This window comes from Dipodomys merriami, unplaced genomic scaffold (genome assembly GCF_024711535.1).
Source record: "Dipodomys merriami isolate MVZ:Mamm:240054 unplaced genomic scaffold, mDipMer1.0.p SCAF_16, whole genome shotgun sequence".
Lineage (NCBI taxonomy): Eukaryota > Metazoa > Chordata > Mammalia > Rodentia > Heteromyidae > Dipodomys > Dipodomys merriami.
Window position 1 is genome coordinate 11,472,992 of NW_027202937.1, and position 16,748 is coordinate 11,489,739.

At 51.4% G+C, this 16,748-nt stretch overlaps 1 protein-coding gene and 1 non-coding gene across 2 annotated transcripts in view; both read right to left on the reverse strand.

Annotated features, from left to right (window-relative positions):
- Prrc2a (proline rich coiled-coil 2A) overlaps positions 1 to 16,748 on the reverse strand; it is an 18,056-nt gene continuing 1,308 nt past the window's right edge. The window contains exons 2-31 of the mRNA XM_070024171.1: positions 15,878 to 16,052; positions 15,175 to 15,352; positions 14,541 to 14,640; positions 14,381 to 14,453; positions 13,980 to 14,123; positions 13,679 to 13,830; positions 13,409 to 13,488; positions 13,120 to 13,262; positions 12,402 to 12,492; positions 12,081 to 12,297; positions 10,977 to 11,451; positions 9,936 to 10,126; positions 9,455 to 9,752; positions 9,003 to 9,213; positions 6,943 to 8,790; positions 6,127 to 6,395; positions 5,799 to 5,929; positions 5,002 to 5,131; positions 4,806 to 4,891; positions 4,377 to 4,610; positions 4,125 to 4,265; positions 3,936 to 4,007; positions 3,648 to 3,815; positions 2,642 to 2,724; positions 1,815 to 2,025; positions 1,187 to 1,285; positions 890 to 1,102; positions 601 to 695; positions 429 to 519; positions 1 to 330 (exon numbers count right to left, since the gene is read on the reverse strand). Coding sequence (XP_069880272.1) covers positions 190 to 330; positions 429 to 519; positions 601 to 695; positions 890 to 1,102; positions 1,187 to 1,285; positions 1,815 to 2,025; positions 2,642 to 2,724; positions 3,648 to 3,815; positions 3,936 to 4,007; positions 4,125 to 4,265; positions 4,377 to 4,610; positions 4,806 to 4,891; positions 5,002 to 5,131; positions 5,799 to 5,929; positions 6,127 to 6,395; positions 6,943 to 8,790; positions 9,003 to 9,213; positions 9,455 to 9,752; positions 9,936 to 10,126; positions 10,977 to 11,451; positions 12,081 to 12,297; positions 12,402 to 12,492; positions 13,120 to 13,262; positions 13,409 to 13,488; positions 13,679 to 13,830; positions 13,980 to 14,123; positions 14,381 to 14,453; positions 14,541 to 14,640; positions 15,175 to 15,352; positions 15,878 to 15,989 — 6,477 coding nt within the window. The 5' untranslated portion in view covers positions 15,990 to 16,052 and the 3' untranslated portion in view covers positions 1 to 189. The remainder of the gene's footprint in view (positions 331 to 428; positions 520 to 600; positions 696 to 889; positions 1,103 to 1,186; positions 1,286 to 1,814; positions 2,026 to 2,641; positions 2,725 to 3,647; positions 3,816 to 3,935; positions 4,008 to 4,124; positions 4,266 to 4,376; positions 4,611 to 4,805; positions 4,892 to 5,001; positions 5,132 to 5,798; positions 5,930 to 6,126; positions 6,396 to 6,942; positions 8,791 to 9,002; positions 9,214 to 9,454; positions 9,753 to 9,935; positions 10,127 to 10,976; positions 11,452 to 12,080; positions 12,298 to 12,401; positions 12,493 to 13,119; positions 13,263 to 13,408; positions 13,489 to 13,678; positions 13,831 to 13,979; positions 14,124 to 14,380; positions 14,454 to 14,540; positions 14,641 to 15,174; positions 15,353 to 15,877; positions 16,053 to 16,748) is intronic.
- Positions 15,550 to 15,680, reverse strand: LOC138828542 (small nucleolar RNA SNORA38). Its single transcript, XR_011372290.1, has one exon. It is a non-coding gene; the product is annotated as a small nucleolar RNA SNORA38 (small nucleolar RNA).

The window sequence follows — 16,748 nt, forward strand, 5'->3', positions numbered from 1 at the left end:
TTTTGGATTTTTTTTAAATCCTTTTATTATTCTTTTTTAACAAACGGCCCCAGGGATAGGGGATCAGGGGAAGGGGGAGGAGGGAAAGTGAGGCCCTAGCCCCACAACCCCTCCCCACCCACCCCTTTCCCCCTTATATATTTATAATCTATATACAAGCCCCGGGGGTAGGGGGGATGGGGACCTCCCTCAGCGGGGTGGGGGCAATCCAGGTTCCTTGTCAGCTCTGGACCCAGGCTCCTCTGCCCTACGGGAAGGCCCTTCTCGGGAAGGTGGCCCTGTCCTCTCCCAAGGCTTCGGCATCCATCGCAGAGCATCTGGTGGGGATGCCTAAGAGATAGGTACATACAGAAAAAGAAAATCACAGTGGTCTGTCAAGAACTCAGGTGGTAACTTTTGCTTTTAGAGATCATGAGTTTCTCCTTCACCTGCTGGTAGAGGTCAATGCGCTGGGTGCGGAATACTCCGCTGTAAGTGGAAGGTGGGGCCTTGAGACGGGAACTGAGACCAGAGAAGGACCTAAGGGAGGAAGAAAGGTGTTTCAAGGCAAGTCTAGGACCTGCTCCTGGAAAGCCCTTCAGGCAAATCTATTTAGTTTACCTTCCAGCTGGGGGTGTACGTGATGACCCAGGTCCCCCGAGATTGCTGCTCAGCTTTCGATAATCCTGGAACGGCTTTAGTTCCACTGGGTGTAGCTAACAAGAAAAAATTTGAGATCTCATGCTTCTCATTCACATTCCCAACGCCCTTGTCACAGGGTTTCTCTACAAAGGACCAGGTTGGCCTTCAACTCCAGATCTTCCTGCCTCCCCCACCACTCCCTCCTCCTTAACTATTCATCTTGAACTCTGGAATCTCTACCCATGAGTTCTGCAGCATCTCAAGGTACCTCAGCTCGCCCCAAGTTTGGGGGGAAGGGCCTGGCAGGTGAAGGCAGCACCCGAGTAGCAGGAGCAGGAGGGGGCCGCACAGCCAGGCTGGGGGGCTGCAGTGCAGGGCCCACAGGTAACAGAGAAAGGGGGGGTGGGGCAGGTGGTGGTGCTGGCGGCAAGGAGCCAAAATTCACCACAGGCAGCTGTGAGTCTACCATGGGTAGAAGCATCTGTAACAAGAAATCCAAATGAGCATGCTGAGGTGGAGAGAAATGGGATGGAGAAAATGAAGGGCATGGGAAACGACAAGGTACCTGCTGGGCAGGGGCCCCTGAAGGAAGGAAGCCACTTTGTCCACCAGGCTGCAGAGGAGTAGAGTAAAAATCAGAAGGGGATGGCAGATCTTGGCGTACCTGTTAGGGAATGAGAAAAAGGATGACCTCCCCCTCAAACTTTTTTTTTTTTTTTTTGCCAGTCATGGGGCCTGAACTCTGGGCCTGGGCGCTGTCCCTCAGCTCTTCAGCTCAAGGCTAGCGCTCTACCACTGGAGCCACAGCGCCACTTCCAGCTTTTCTTTTTTCTGTTTATGTGGTGCTGAGGAATCGAACCCAGGGCCTCATGTTTGCAAGGCATGCACTCTACTGCTGAGCTACCTTCCCAGCCCTTTTTTTTTTTTTGTCTTCAGTTGTGGGGCTTGAACTCAGGGCCTGGGCACTGTCCCTGAGCTCTTTTGCTCAAGGTTAGCACTTTACCACTTTGAGCCACAGCTCTTTTGTTTTTCTGATGGTTAATTGGAGGTAAGTCTCATGGACTTTCCTGCCCTGTCTGGCTTTGAACCATGATCATCAGATCTCAGTCTTCTGAGCAGCTGAGGCTTACAGGCATGAGCCACCAGCGTGGGACATTCTTCCCCAAACCCAACAGCTGCCCACCTCTAATTACCTGAAGCAAAGGTGGCTCAGGCAAAGGGCTGGGGCAGAAAGCAGGAGAATAGAGGAAGGAAGGCGGAGGGTAGAGAACTCCTCCAGCTGGCAACTTCCCCAGCTCTGTGGCTTGCAGTGCTGAGAAATCCAAAAACTGGCCCTTGAGAGCTACCCCAGAGAGCAGTGCTGAAGGAGGGGCTGGGCCAGGGGGTAGATATAGGGGTTGTGACCTGAAAAAAAATTGGAAGAGATATGTCAAGAAGCCAATTATTTACTTTTTTTTTTTTTTTTTTGGGAGGGGGTGTCTGGTCGTGGGGCCTGAACTCTGGGCCTGGGCGCTGTCCCTCAGCTCTTCAGCTCAAGGCTAGCACTCTACCAGTTGAGCCACAACACCACTTCTGGCTTTTTTCTTTTTGTTTATTTGGTGCTGAGGAATCGAACCCAGGGCCTCAGGCATGCAAGGCAAGCGCTCTACCACTGAGCCACCTTCCCAGCCCCAATTATTTACTTTTTTATTTAGCATGAGCAATGCTTAAGTCCACAGCTTTTGGTACCCTAAAATTCTTTCCTTATCCCTCTAAAACTTATCTCTACTTCTTCTTTTTTTTTTTTGGGTCCGGCTGTGGGGCTTGAACTCTGGGCCTGGGCGCTGTCCCTCAGCTCTTTAGCTCAAGGCGAGCACTCTACCACTTGAGCCACAGCGCCACTTCCCGGCTTTTTTTTTGCTTATGTGGTACTAAGGAATCGAACCCAGGACCTCAGGCATGCAAGGCAAGCGCTCTACCACTGAGCCCCTTCCCAGCCCATCACTACTTCTTTCTGAGATCCACAGGCATCTAATTTTACCTGTAAGGGTGTAGTGAGGGTGTCCCAGGGCGGTAGCCTCCATTGTTTGGATGTAACTGAGAGTCCATGGCTCCCCCAGAGACCTGCAAGAGAAAAGCAAGTTTGAAATAGCTCTACTGCCTCTGGGTCAAGAAAAGCTCACCTGGGGCTAGAGATTCAGCTCACTGGTAGAGTATCCCTAGTATATATAAGCTCTTGGGTTGGATCCCTCACCCTGAGTTAACAGTTAATCTTGTCTACTTGATTGCATTGGAGGTACCTAACAGAGCAGAGAAGCACACCTCTGAGTATTCAGTGAGGGCATTTACAGAGGATTAGCTAAGACCTGCCCTGAATTTATGTGATAGCATCTTTTGGGATAGAGACCTGGCTGGAATAAAAAGGAGAAAAACCCAGTATTGCAGGCATTTTGTTTGCTGATCCTCATGAAAGAAGGTGCTCTGTTGTGCCTTGTCCTGCACATGCCACAATGGAATGGAACCTTTAAAACCATGAAAAATGTTTTTTTCCTCCCTTGTTTTCTTAGAGCTATTATCCCAGTGATGAAAAGTCAAACATGCTGAAGCCGGGTGCTGGTGGCTCACGTCTGTAATCCTAGCTACTCAGGAGGCTGAGATCTGAGGATCACGGTTCAAAGCCAGCCCGGGCAGGAGAGACTGTGAGACTCCTATCTCCAATAAACCACCAGAAAACCGGAAGTGGCGCTGTAGCTCAAGTGGTAGAGCGCTCGCCTTGAGCTGAAGAGCTGAGGGACAGCACCCAGGCCCAGAGTTCAAGCCCCACGACCGACAAAAAAAAAAAAAAAAAAAAAAAAAAAAGAAAAGTCAAACATGCTATAAAGACAAAAATACCACCCAACTCATCCTAACCACTGAAGTAAAAATAAAAATGGAATGATCAGAAAGAAAAAGGTGGTGGTGTATATACTTGTGTTTTAAGTGACAGAAGGCTAAAAAGAATGATTATTCATTGACTCATAGGGCACGAGATGAAAAATAAGGCTTACCTGGGAATTGGGAGGCCCTGGGCTGCCATAGAAGACTTCTGGGTACAGGCGTTGGCCTGACGAGTTGGCCTCTGGGCCACAATGCCCAGAAACTACACTCTTGGGTTGGGGCTCAACTGAGGCAGAAGCACTGGGGAGCAGCTCCCAGTCTCGGGATATGGGAATGGCCTGGGTGGAAAAAGACTGTCAAGACTGATGTCTGACACCCTGGAAGCCCCTATCACTCTCATGAATCTTCTCTAGAAATCTCTGGCCTTCCTTCCCATCCAACTCTCATTCTTCACCTACCTCAGTGACTGATGCTGTGAGCTCCTTCTCTGCTTTTAAACTGTCTCCTACCACTAGGCGCAAGTCTGAGTCCTGTGACAGTGATGTGGGAAGAGATGGTCCCATGATTCAGGTCTGTGTCCTCGATGTCCCACCTACAGCCCATCCCTTCTCTCCAACCCAGGATACTCAGATGCAGCCCATGCAGACCTTGTCACTAGTGCCAAACTGGACTGGGGGGGCAGGTCGATGGGATGGCCGGAGGGGGCCTGGCTCTGGGCCTCGGTCTGCACGCTGTGATCGTTCTGTGCCTATGGGACCAGGGGGCAAAGGCTGCTCCCGGGGCAGCTCCTGGGTTGGGAAACAGTAAGGTGGAGTTGGGGAGAAGGAAAGGAAGCCCAAGTGAGAGCAAAGGAGTAGAAAAGGGAGGGCCATGATGAAATTCCTCTATCCCTGTTTTACCTTTCTATCCCCTTCACTGGACGCAGGTGGCCGTCTCCTAGGAGGTTCAGAGGGTTCAGAGCCAGGTGGACCCTCACCAGGAACTGCATTCAGGGGTGAGGGGCCTCCAGGCCGCTTGGGGGGTCCCTCTGCTGCCCCCTTGAGTCCTCCATCAGGGGAACTTCGCTGGCTGCAGGGACCTGATGACACCTGAGAATCCCCACTCAGGTCCACCCCACTGTCAGACTGACTCATCTGAGAGGAGTGGAGAAGGAGCTAGTTAAGTTGGGGCAGAGAGCACCCCAATACCTGACTGATGCACATATACAGATAAAATGAAGGATACATCCATGTAAAATTAGCCAGACACGACCCAGAATAGGATAAAAAATATGGCCAGTGTTTGATAGTATCCCAGCTCAGCTGCACCCTCCTCCCATCCTCACTCACCTCTGTGCCAGCCACATCCTCAAATGGACTCAGAGGCTCCATCCAGGGCTCCATGGAGCCAGGCTGGTAACTCTTTCGGCTAGTGGCTGCAGGAGAGCACCAACCAGGATGGATGGAGGCAGTGAGAGGAGAAAAGTCTAAAGCCCACCCCACTCTAAACCTCCATCATTCCTTCCCTCCACTCAGCTTTACTCACCATTATGTAAATGATTCCAGATGTGGGGGGTCAGGGCCTCTGGGCCTGCATCTCTGGATTCTCCCTGAGTGCCTGGGACCTCTGGCTTAGAGCCCAAGAATCCAGAGCTATGTGAAGATTGCAAAGACTCCTAAAGGTGAGAAAACCCAAAGGACAAAACACAAATTAGCTGGCAAGTGAAAATGTATAAAGCTGAGACATAGTTGTGGGGTTAGTAGCAATTAAGGAGTAGTAAGAGATAAATACAGATTACTAATGAGAACTTTGGGAACACATGATAAGAAAAGCAAAGCATGGAGAAAACGGAGACCTTTCAAAAGTGAGTGAGGGGGCTGGGAAGGTGGCTCAATGGTAGAGCGCTTGCCTTGCATGCCTGAGGCCCTGGGTTCGATTCCCCAGCACCACATAAGCAAAAAGAAAAAAAAGCCGGAAGTGGCGCTGTGGCTCAAATGGTAGAGCGCTAGCCTTGAGCTGAAGAGCTGAGGGACGGCGCCCAGGCCCAGAGTTCAGGTCCCACAACCAGACCCCCCCCACCCCCCAAAAAAAAGTGAGTGAGGGAAGGGTGAAGAGGACTGAAAGGTTTCCCCCCATGCCCCGCACACACACACTGAAACCCACCAAACCCAGCAGGAAGGAGCAATGGGAATGTGGTGGAAATTTATTTATTCACAGTACATGATGTGTATGTATGGAACTATCACAATAAACTCCATATTACAAATGTATATTAACTCACAACTTAAAAAGGAAAAGAAGTGAGAGTACAATGAAGCACAACCTCCAGTGCCATTGCTCACCTCCTGCAGCAACTCTGGCTTTCGGGGAGGCCGCTCCCGCCGTTTTGGGGGAAAGGGATTAACCCCAGCAGAGTCCCGGGGAGTTCCGCTCATCCCCCTCACCATGGGCCCTGACTCCTCGAAGTGAGAGTCTGGGGAAAATAGAAAACTGTCAGCACTTACCTTGCTCTACCACTGATTAGAGCTTTTCCTCCCTACTCCAACTCCCAATCCTTCCTTCTAGCCTTTCTCACTGGACCCCACCAACCTCCAGGCAATACAGTTCCTGCTCCATCACCTAACATTCTTTAGAGATAGAGGAATTCCTACCAAGCCTTCCCCAGCTTACCAGAGCTGGTGCCATTGTTGGCCCTCGGGGAGTCGTATCGGGTTGGGGGCCGAGGGGAAGAGCCCTGGGGGGCTTGGGGAGGCCCAGGCTTGGGCCTTGGGTGGCCCCCTGGTGCAGTTACACTTCCTTGGCGACTGCTAAGCTGGGCCAGAGCCTGTTGGATGCCAGCAGGGTTGCTGTGGATAACTTGGTCCAGGCGGAAGACAGCAGAACTGCTGGGGGGCGGGGGAGGCAGGGGAAGCCCCGGGGGACGTTCCTCTGGAGGACGGCTGAAGAAAACAGAGCGTCAGCTCCAGGGTTCACTGGACTGTTAAAGTGTTTCCCCACAAGCATGTTTTCCAACTTCTCCCCATAACAACCTATGACTCCTCCACTTCTCCTAAGGATTTCCACTTACACAGTTCTGTAATCCACGTAAGAGCGTTGCTATCACTTTGCCAAATGCTTTCTAGCTGCCTCAGCAAACCGAGGGAATTGCAGTGCTTTTTCCTTTTATTTTTGGTCAGTCATGGGGCTTGAACTCTGGGCTTGGGCGCTGTCCCTCAGCTCTTCAGCTCAAGGCGAGTGCTCTATTACTTGAGCCGCAGCGCCACTTGCAGCTTTCAGGTGGTTTAGTTTAAGAGTCTCATGGACTTTCCTGCCTAGGCTGAACCACAATCCTCAGATCTCAGCCTCCTGAGTAGCTAGGATTACAGGCCACCGGTGCCTGGTTCCAGTGCATTTTTAACGAATCCATGCCCTCAGATATATGATGCCCTGCCATAAACCCTACTTCCTCCCCCATTGTTTTAACCTTAAAGTTCACTCCCTACCTACCTCCGGTTCTTTGGTGAGGGCCAGCTCCTCTTGTCCCCTCGTCCTGGGCCAGTTCTTCCTCCAGGCCCCCCGCCACCACCTCCACTGCCACCACCTCCAGCCTTGCTCCCAGGGCCTGGGCGGCGGTTCTGCCGATCCATGCCTGGCCGCTGACTAGAGAAGCTCCGCTTGCTCAAATCCTTGGCTCTCTGGCTCAGATCTCCACGAGACATAGTTGAAATGCCTGGTCCAGCCCCACCTGTGCTGCCCCCAGTTCCCACAGCTTTGGGGGTCATTAATGCTGGCGGGGGAGCTTCTTTGTCTCCCCGGCGTTCACTGGCAAAGTCGCTGCTCTCTGATGCAGTCTCCCACTCCTCATTGGCTTGGTCAGAGTTCTGGTTTGACAGATCAGGAGACTTGGCAGCCGCCCTTCGAGGTGGTGGGGGCACTGTGACTGTTGCCAGGGCTTCCTCGGGCCCAGGGGTGGAGGCTGGCAGGGTTAAGGAGGGTTTGCTCTCGACCCCTCTGGCAGCATTCTCCCGTTCCTGTTTCAGCCTCCGGAAACGAGGTGGCTTGTCCTGTTGCTGAGCTCTCCCATGTCGTCGTCTTCGTGGTCGCTCCCCATCTTCCACACCAATACCCATGTTGCTTCCGTTGCTGCCTCCCCGGGCCATGGGAGACATCGGCCCCGCTATCAGCTTTTCTTTCAAAGGCTCCTTACTTGGGGGCAAAGGACCTGCTGGAGGTTTCTTTGGAACCAGGGACTTGGTTGGAGGGCTCCAGCCTGGGCACACAGGAGGGGGAGGCCGCCCTCCTCCCCTGCCCCTCCGAGATGGCACCCCTCTTGGAGTGAACACACGCCCTCCCCGGGCTGTGGAAAAGCGGGCAGGGGCTGGTGAAGGAGGAGCTCCAGGTGGTGGGGGAGCAAGAGGGGCCTGGGTGAGACCTCCTTCCTTAGGAGGTGGGGCCTCTTTGTCTGAGGGGGCCAGATCACTCTCATGGGTCTCACTGCCTGTTTCTGATCCACGCTGCCGGCGACGCTTAGGGATTTCTTCATACTCTGAACCCTCACTTCGTGTCTCACTGGCAGTGCGGCCTCGGGAAGCAGGGGGGTGATTTGGTCCTCCTGTCCCACCTCCGCGCCCATCATCTCCACGGAATTCCCGGTAACTTCGGAATTCCCGACTTCGGGCTCCCCGTCCCCTGCCTCCATAGGTACCCCGAAAACCCCTCCCTCTGGCAAAATACTCTCCTCGGCCCCGGCCCCTACACGAAGTAGGACCCACTCTTTCATATGAATAGTCCCTCCGAAGCCTTGGTGCAGGAGAAAGATTTCCACTTGGTGGGGTCTCCTTAGGCCCCATCTTGCTCTTGGCTGTCTTGAGTGGATCTGGCTTTGGGACCTTGGGGGTTTCATCACCCTGCTCCAAGGGCTTAGGAGGCAGTTCTTCAACTTTTACAGGTGGAGGTGGTTTCTTTATAGGCCCTGCCCGGCGAGGAGGGGCCCCTGGCTCCTCTGGAGGGATTCCACGACGACTGCTACCTGGACGGGGGCCCCAGCGGGTCTCAGTGCGGCTCTCTCTGCGTGGTGGTGGAGGCCCTTGGCCACTTCCACGGGCAGGCTTTCGGCCTGTTTCTGGCCCTGTCAGCTGTGAAGTTTCCTCCTTGGGGGATTCCTTCTTGGATTGTGGAGCCTGTATCTTGGCAGCTTCATCACTGCCTGGAGGCCAGGGGACCGGACGGGACCCTGAGGGAGCTGGTTCCTCCAGAGGGAAGCGAGAAATTGGGGGCCCAGGAGCTCCATTCTCTGGAAATCCTGGATAACTGGCCAGATAGGGTGGTGGGGCGGGTACTGGAGGAGTCTCGCTCCTAAAGAGGGAGACAGAAAAGAATGAAAAGCACCTCCAATCTCCAGAGGAGGAAATATGTGAAACTAGCTGGGAGAAAGAAAACAGTTATGAACTATCAGACACTCATTTTGTGTTCATTCCTATATCTCTCCTAATCCACAGTACCTTAACCCTAGGCTTAGGTCCTTTCACCAGGCCATAACTCTCATTTTCCTCAGTACCAAGACTCACCTCATCCCTTTTTCCTCTTCATCTGCAACCTGGCGCAGTGGTGAGGTGAGTGGGCGAGGGTCAGTGGGTGTGGTGGTGAAGACATCTCCTACCCAGGCCAACTTTGGATCCACTGGTGGGGTGCCTCGATCCCGTAGCAGGGGGGGTACATGGCGCTCAAATGGCTCTGAGCTCGAGCCCCCACTGTCGGAGCGCTCCCGGGGAACTAGGCCTAAGGAAAACAAGAAAAACAATCCTATCTCATAGGCACTCCAGCCTTAATCTTCTTAACCTCATTCCTGTCAAAGCGGCACCTCTTGCTGCTATGAAGTCTGGCCCTTAACTGCTCTTGTGAAACAGCACTTGGTTTTTCTATGCAACCATCAATTCCCTAAATAAATCCTGAGCAATGAAGAATACTCTGTTCCCTTGGCAACTCATGACTTATGGCCATTAATCCCACAGCCCCTTACCAGAAGGATGCACACCAGGAGGGTAGAAGTCCAAAGGGGGTCGACCCTGGAGGAGCCGAGGGTCCACGTAAGGAGGAATCATCATCCAGCGGGGATCAAAGTTCATTGGGGGCATGGGTGGGGGCCGGCCCAGAGCACCTGGGTACAGGGCTTTTGGGGGTGGGGGTGGAGCCTGTGGAGCTGGAACAGCTCCCAGGGTCACAGGTTGTGGTGGTGATGGGGGCACTGGGGCAGGAGGAGCAGAGCCTTGCTGCTGCTGCTGCCACTGCTGCTGCTGCTGCTGCTTCAGGAGCTGCTCCTGGGAAGAACAAAAGACAGAGGTCATCAAAGTCCCACACAAGGGAAATCAGCACAAATATGACAAAAACCTGGACTAGATGGAAACTACAGCGACAGACAAAGGCAGAGGCAGAAACACCCAGAAAGGATAAATAAAGCAGAGAGCAGCAGCCCCTAAAAGAGGGAGGTAACTAGATCTCACCTGTTGCTGCCTCTGGAAACGAGGAGGCAACGACTTCTGATATTTGGGATAACCCAAGCTTTGACTGGGGGGCTGTCGTGTAGGCCCAACCCCATCACCCTTAGATTCCACCTTTGGGGCTGGGGGTGTGGAAGGTGGAGGAACCTCTTCTGGTGGTTCAGGACCCTCTTTGGAAGGCAGCTGGGGTTCCACTGCATTGAAGAAAACAGTGTCCTCATCCATTGAGATGTATACCATCACAGAATCTAGGCTCTCATTTAAGTGCTCAATTGTACATCTATTGTGCTGAAGCCCTTCCTGATTTAACCATAAAAACTCTCCATGGCTTCCAGAGCCAAAGATCCTAGTACTAATTTCCTGTGAGACTCCCTCCCCAATCATTTTCTTTAGCCTTGTTCCATTCTAGGCCTATGTAGGGGGGGTAGGGGGGGAGCCGGCGGGGAATGACTTAGAATCTGGGTGCTATCCCTGAGCTTTACTTTTTAGCCAGTCCTGGGGCTTGAACTCAGGGCCTGGGCACTGTCCCTGAGCTTCTTTTGCTCAAGGCTAGTACTCTTCTACCACTTGAGCCACAGTGCCACTTCCAGCTTTTCTGTTTATGTGGTACAGAGGAATCGAACCCAGGGCTTCATGCATGATAGGGAAGCACTCTACCACTAAGCCACATTCTCAGCCCTACCCCCCCCCCCCCAACTTTTTTTTGCTCAAGGCTGGCACTCTATCACTTTAGCCACAGCTCTACTTCTGGTTTTTTTTTGGTGGTTAGAGATTAAGAGTCTCATGGACTTTCTTGCCCAGGCTGATTTCAAACCACAATCCTCAGATCTCAGCCTCCTGAGGAGATAGGATTACAGGTATGAGCCACAAGTGTCTGGCTTAGAGAAAGGTTTCAGATCTCTGAAACCCCTATGATGGGACCCTTTCCATAACTCAGTAAAGCAAAAACTTCCTTCTACTTTATTCCCACTCCCACCATCTTGTGTACCCTTCAAGCCAAGCAAAAATCTGACACCTAGTATTACCTATCTACTTTCTCCATACCTGGACTGGATTCGAAGCTGGCACTGCTGGTGCTACTGGTTGTGCCACCACCACTCACCAGAGTGGGAGCTGCTGGAGCCACACCTGAATTGGGGGTGGACTGGGCAGGAGGAGGCTGGGCTGGCTCTTCAGCATCTTTCTCTGGTGCTGGGGCTGGAGCTGGCGGCAGAGCTGGAGGTGCAGGGAGTTCTTTGGGGACTATAGGTGGTGGAGCTGGGGCAGGAGGGGCAGGTGGAGCTGCAGGCTCTGCTTTGAGCCGTTTGTCAGGTGCCCCAAACTTTTCATCAAGCCGCTTGAGCTTCTCAGCACAGGCTGCCCGGCGCTCCTCCTGCATACGCCGCTCTTCCTCTTCTCGGCGACGCCGAGCCCGTTCCACTGCTAGGGAAATTTCAGATGAAGACTGTTTTCGCCGCTGTCGCCATGCCTCATCCTCATCTTCAGGTGCTGGTGGCTTGCAGGGAGGACCCCCACGATCCTGTCAACAGGCAGACAAGGGATATCAGTCATTATGCTTTCTACCATCTCACTCACAGCTTAATCAACTGCCTCTATCTATAGATACAAGGATCAAGTCTTAAGTGTTGACCTGTGTATGGAGACAACTTTCCCCTCATCTTTTTCTCTCCTCCTACCCTTTGGAGACACGAAGGCCTTTATTCAACCTCCCAATTTATCTTCTAGACTCCCCTAGTAGCAAAGATGTTCCTAGTTTTTCAGAGCTGCTTTTAACTCCTATACTTCAGTCAAGCGCTGGTGGTTTATGCCTATAATCCTAGCTACTCAGAAGGCTGATATCTGAGAATATAGTTCAAAGCCTTCCCGGGCAGGAAACTCTATGAGACTCTTATCTCCAATTAACTATCAGAAAACTGGAAGTGGTACTGTGTCTTAAAGTGGTAGAGCATAACTAGCCTTGAGCAAAAAAGCTCATGGACACCCCACCCCAGGCCCTGAGTCCAAACCCCAAAACTGGAAAACAAACATCATCTATAGTTTACGGAACCCATTTTCAGCCCCCTCTCTCATAGCTTTCCATTACTACTTTAGTCAGCTGACACACCTCCCACAAGTGGACCCTCTCAACCCCTTATTATAGACACTCACTGGGTAGTCCCCTGGGGGGCCCCAGTTCCCGGTGGGGCCCCGGTGAGGCGGGGGTGGGGGAGGCTTTGGGGCAGGAGGCCCCAACTCTGTCTCTGAAGGCCGAGAGGTCTCTGCCCAGGCCGTCTTGGGAGGGGGCGGTTCGCTGCCAGGGGAAATGCCCTTTTTGCCATCTGCTTCAGGGGGCCGCTCCTCACCAGCAGCTGACTGGGAATCCTTGCTGTGAGCAGATCAACAGTGGAATTAAATTCAGCTGTGAGCCAGCTCCTCTAAGATTATATTATCCTGAGAAAAACAGTCCCCACATCTGATGGCTTAACTCACTGGCCCTCAGCTCCCTCTTCATCGGAGTCTCGCCCATCTTCCTCATCACTGAACTTCAGCTTTTCAGTGTAGTCAACCTCTTCATGGGCTCCTGAGGGGGGAAAATGATTAGTAATTTAAGCATTCTGCTCTCCAATCAGATATTCCTTCCTATGTATATAGGAAGTGACACGAAGCGCGTGATGGGATGCACTATTCATGATGACTCCTTCCTCTTGAAGTCTGGGTCAACAAAACTCCTTTCAGTACTTTCCTAGGACTTTTGTTTTTCTTCATGTATTTTCCCCTCCCCAATTAATACCTGATTTGCTCCTACACCACTCATCACTTTTGCATTTTTTAAAATCTAAACATGATCAAACCCCACAACCAACCAAAAAAACCCAAAAAACAAAAAAGCAAACAAACAATAAACTCTAAACATGGCTGAGCACCGGTAGCTCACGCCTGTAATCCTAGCTACTCAGGAGGCTGAGATCTGAGGATCGTGGTTCAAAGCCAGCCTAGGCAAGAAAGCCTATGAGACTCATCTCCAATACGCTACTCAGAAAAAGCTCTAAGTAGCACTGTGGCTCAATTGGTAAAGTGTTATCCCTGAGCACAAAGAGGCTCAGGGACAGAGTCCAGGCACTGGCGGCTTCTGCCTATAATCCTAGCAATCACAACAAAAACAACAACAAAAAAAACCCTAGACATTTGAACCTTAACATCTACTCACCTGCCCAACCATCATCATTCTCCTGGTCCAACTGGTCAAATTCTTTGAGATTATCCTCTTTGAGAATAGAAGGCCGACCCACAGGCTCTACAAGGCGCATTGGTGGCCCTGAGCCCCGGGGGCCCGCCACACGGGGAAAACGGCTGTGTATGGAAAGAAAAATGAAACACAATTAAAGAGGGAACATTGTAAGATCACATACAAGACAAACCTCCTGGCTAGAAAACCATCTCCTCCCTCAACAGGCTTACCCTGCCCCCAACCACAAACCCAGACCTGGATTGCTCACCTGGGCCCATCAGGAGTGGGGTATCGGTAAGGCCCCTGGGGTCCATAGGGCGGAGGGAACGGGAGATATGGGGGATACATCTGCAAAATGGCCCAACAGTAGTTGCTCAGAGGGACAGACAAATAGAATGCCAACTCTATACGCCTATCATCCTCCCACCAGCCTGTTTCATTGATGTCTGCTTTAACTGTGCCTCTCAAAGACTAACTCCTGATTCCTAACACTCTAGTTTCCAGTGCAACCACTTCAAATTAAGATAGCCAGACTCACGAAGGGCGGCATCATTCCGCGATAGGGAGGGAACTGGGGTGGGCCTGAAGGCTGCAGTCCCCCCCGGGGATCATGACCATGATGAAGTTTGGAGTCCGGGCCCTCCAGCTCATCAGGGCCACGTCCACCTCCGTCCCTCCAAGTTGTAGGATCTATAGAGAAAGAGAGAGGAAAGGAGAAAGGGGGAGTGATTAATGATACTGGAGAAGAGGAGAAGCAAACATACTAAATAGGATAAATAGACCAACACTTGGCTCTGAATGGGATAGGTTAATATCTTGGTTAAAAGGCAACAACTCACTTTGGGGGCGGAGGCTTGGTCCTGGCCCAGACGACTGTTCGGCAGACTCCCTTTCCTTGGCAGCCTTGTCCTGGTCGCCAGCCGCCTGCAGGGTCGGAAATTCCTCTCGAGAGAATCGCGACAGTAGGCTTGATGCCCTTCCACCTGTTGAGATGAGGGTAACATTTACTAAGGATACACCATACAAACATCTCTTTGGAATAGGTGTCCGTTCCCTAAGAGACAGGGTCAGTTCTAGGATCTCTCAAATCTTTAACCTTGATCCTATGCCCCATGAACTGAACATGGGACATGAATAGCCTTTAGACCAAGGACACTTTTTTGAGGGCATAGTGCAGGGCTCCTGACTCGACTCCCATGATACCCCAATACAGCTACCCAAACAGCTACCCTGAACTCACCATCTCCATGGGCTCCATGGGTGACGCTGGCTTGTGCCCAGGACTTTACTCCGCTTGGAACGGAAGGAGTGTTCTAGGAAAACAGACAGATAATAAATGGTAATGTGGGTGGAAGAACAACAAGCCATTCTTCTCCCAACCCCTTCAGTTTGTTAGGTACCTCGGGGGCTGTTGGGGGTCGTTTCGGTTGGTTGGAGGCAGGCGTCTGTGAAGCCGGCTGTGGCTGCGATTCCGGCGGCTGAGCGGTTGAGGCATCGGAACTGAGGGGACGGTAAAATGAGAAAGGACATCCAGAGCCTGAGATACTCCTAAGTATTCTAATTCCTACCACTCCCATCTACAAATATGACAAAATAATTCTGCCACCCTGAATAGGATGTTCTGTATTTTTTTTTTTTTGGGGGGGGGGTCCAGTAGTGGGCCTGAACTCTGGGCCTGGGCGCTGTCCCTCAGCTCTTCAGCTCAAGGTTAGGGCTCTACAACTTGAGCCACAGCACCACTTCCGGCTTTTTTCTTTTTGCTTATGTGGTGCTGAGGAATCGAACCCAGGGCCTCATGCATGCAAGACAAGCAAGCGCTCTACCACTGAGCCACCTTCCCAGCCCATGTTCTGTATTTTTTCCATGCTTTCTCTCCATCTGGAAGAAAGCTAAAGGTATCATTTCTTAGCCTTCGAACAAGAAGCCTGAAATAAGCTGTGGCTCTGGCTCTGGCTGGACTAGACCAAGTTTCAATTCATGCCAAAGTTCAAATTAAAATACTCATGGATCCTAGGTGCTTCCAAAATTGTGTACCTCTTGGGGTCGGACTGCTCCTGTTTGCTTGCCCATCCTGTTCCGTCTTTCGGCACTAGTGAGACATTGGGGTCATTGCCTTTGTTCTCGGCTTTCAGGCTTGGAAGGTTGGCTGGGGGTGGCATACGCCGAGCAATGGCAACTTTTCCAAGACTCTGCAGGCCATGGCGAGGGGCAACTAAAGAAAAGGTGGAGAGAGGGTCAAAAATGTCTCACATAGGAGATCTGACAGACTTCAACTTCAGGCCCCATTTACACATACATCCTCAATATCCTATTACCTACTCCAAATTTCTCTTCAAAACTATCTCTTCCCTTGGTAATAGCCTTTGAAATCTCTACTGGGAAGCATGAGATTATTTATATTCATTGTTTCTATGTAGTACGGTTGATCTTGAGCCTGCGGAGAGCAAGCTGGCCCTAGATTTCTCCAAATTCACATTTCTTTGCCTCCAATTCTTACGTGTCCAATGACAGGGAACAAAAGACACGCCTTTGTAGGAGGGTAACAAGTGTTCACCCAGAGGCCAATACCCTCTTTTCAGGTCCCAAGGTAAAACTGGGAGGTCTCCAATGTTTCTCTAAGCATTTCCTATCTTTACTATAGTACTAGGTTTGTTTCCCCCCCAAAACCTCTAAAGTCTATATACCCCATACATGCCTAGCCACAATTACTAGGAGCATGTTGTAGGACGACCCTCACCAGCGGGTTTCTGGATCTCTAAGGACTTGCCCTTATACGTATCAAACAGGTTGAGCGAGGAATACTTCTTTCCATCCTTCCCCTTGGCAGTCGGCCCCGAGCGATCGGACATTGCGCTGGAAGCTCATTGAGTAAGTTGGGTCCTGCAGGCACCTCCCCCAAAACGTGCCGGAGCCTGTGGGCCAGACAGAGGTGTCTCAGTCTTTGCCCTCTACACAAAATACAAAAGACTAGAAGCTTCCTTTCATTCTCATTATTAGGGAACCAGATCTGGAGCCCTTTCATCTTTTCCTTTGGCCCAGACCCTTTAAGAAACTACTACCTGCTCAGCTCCCATAGCCCAAATACCATATTTCCTCTACCTTCCAGACACCTCCTTGCCAAGCAAGGAAAACCAAATAAAAATCTATATCCTCATATAAATACCATGTCCTCTGTGACATTGTAGCAAGGGTAGTATCATCTTCATTATTCCCCAAAGGAAAAAAATCTCTCTCCACCAAAATCACTTCAGAGACCTACATTAAAATGGGCCTAGTCTAAGCACCAGAGAAAACCAGAAAGCAGCTTACAACTCCATCACACAGGGAAAAGAGCCTTGAGACCCACCAAGTTATTAGATACCAGCTTCTTAATAATGCCCCAGGGCTCCTGTGCCCCAAGTTCCATTCCCAGCAGCCCAAAGTCCCATCTGGGGAGATTTGAAGGAAGGTATGCTGGGAGTTTTAGGATTTGCCAGCATGCTCCCTGACACTGGGAGCTGGTACGAAACAAATTCCCATGAGGATAGAAATTCTACATACTCCTAGGCTCCAGAACCCCAAGTGGTATTTAGAAAACTCAATCTTTTTCTCAACTTGCCCCAACATTG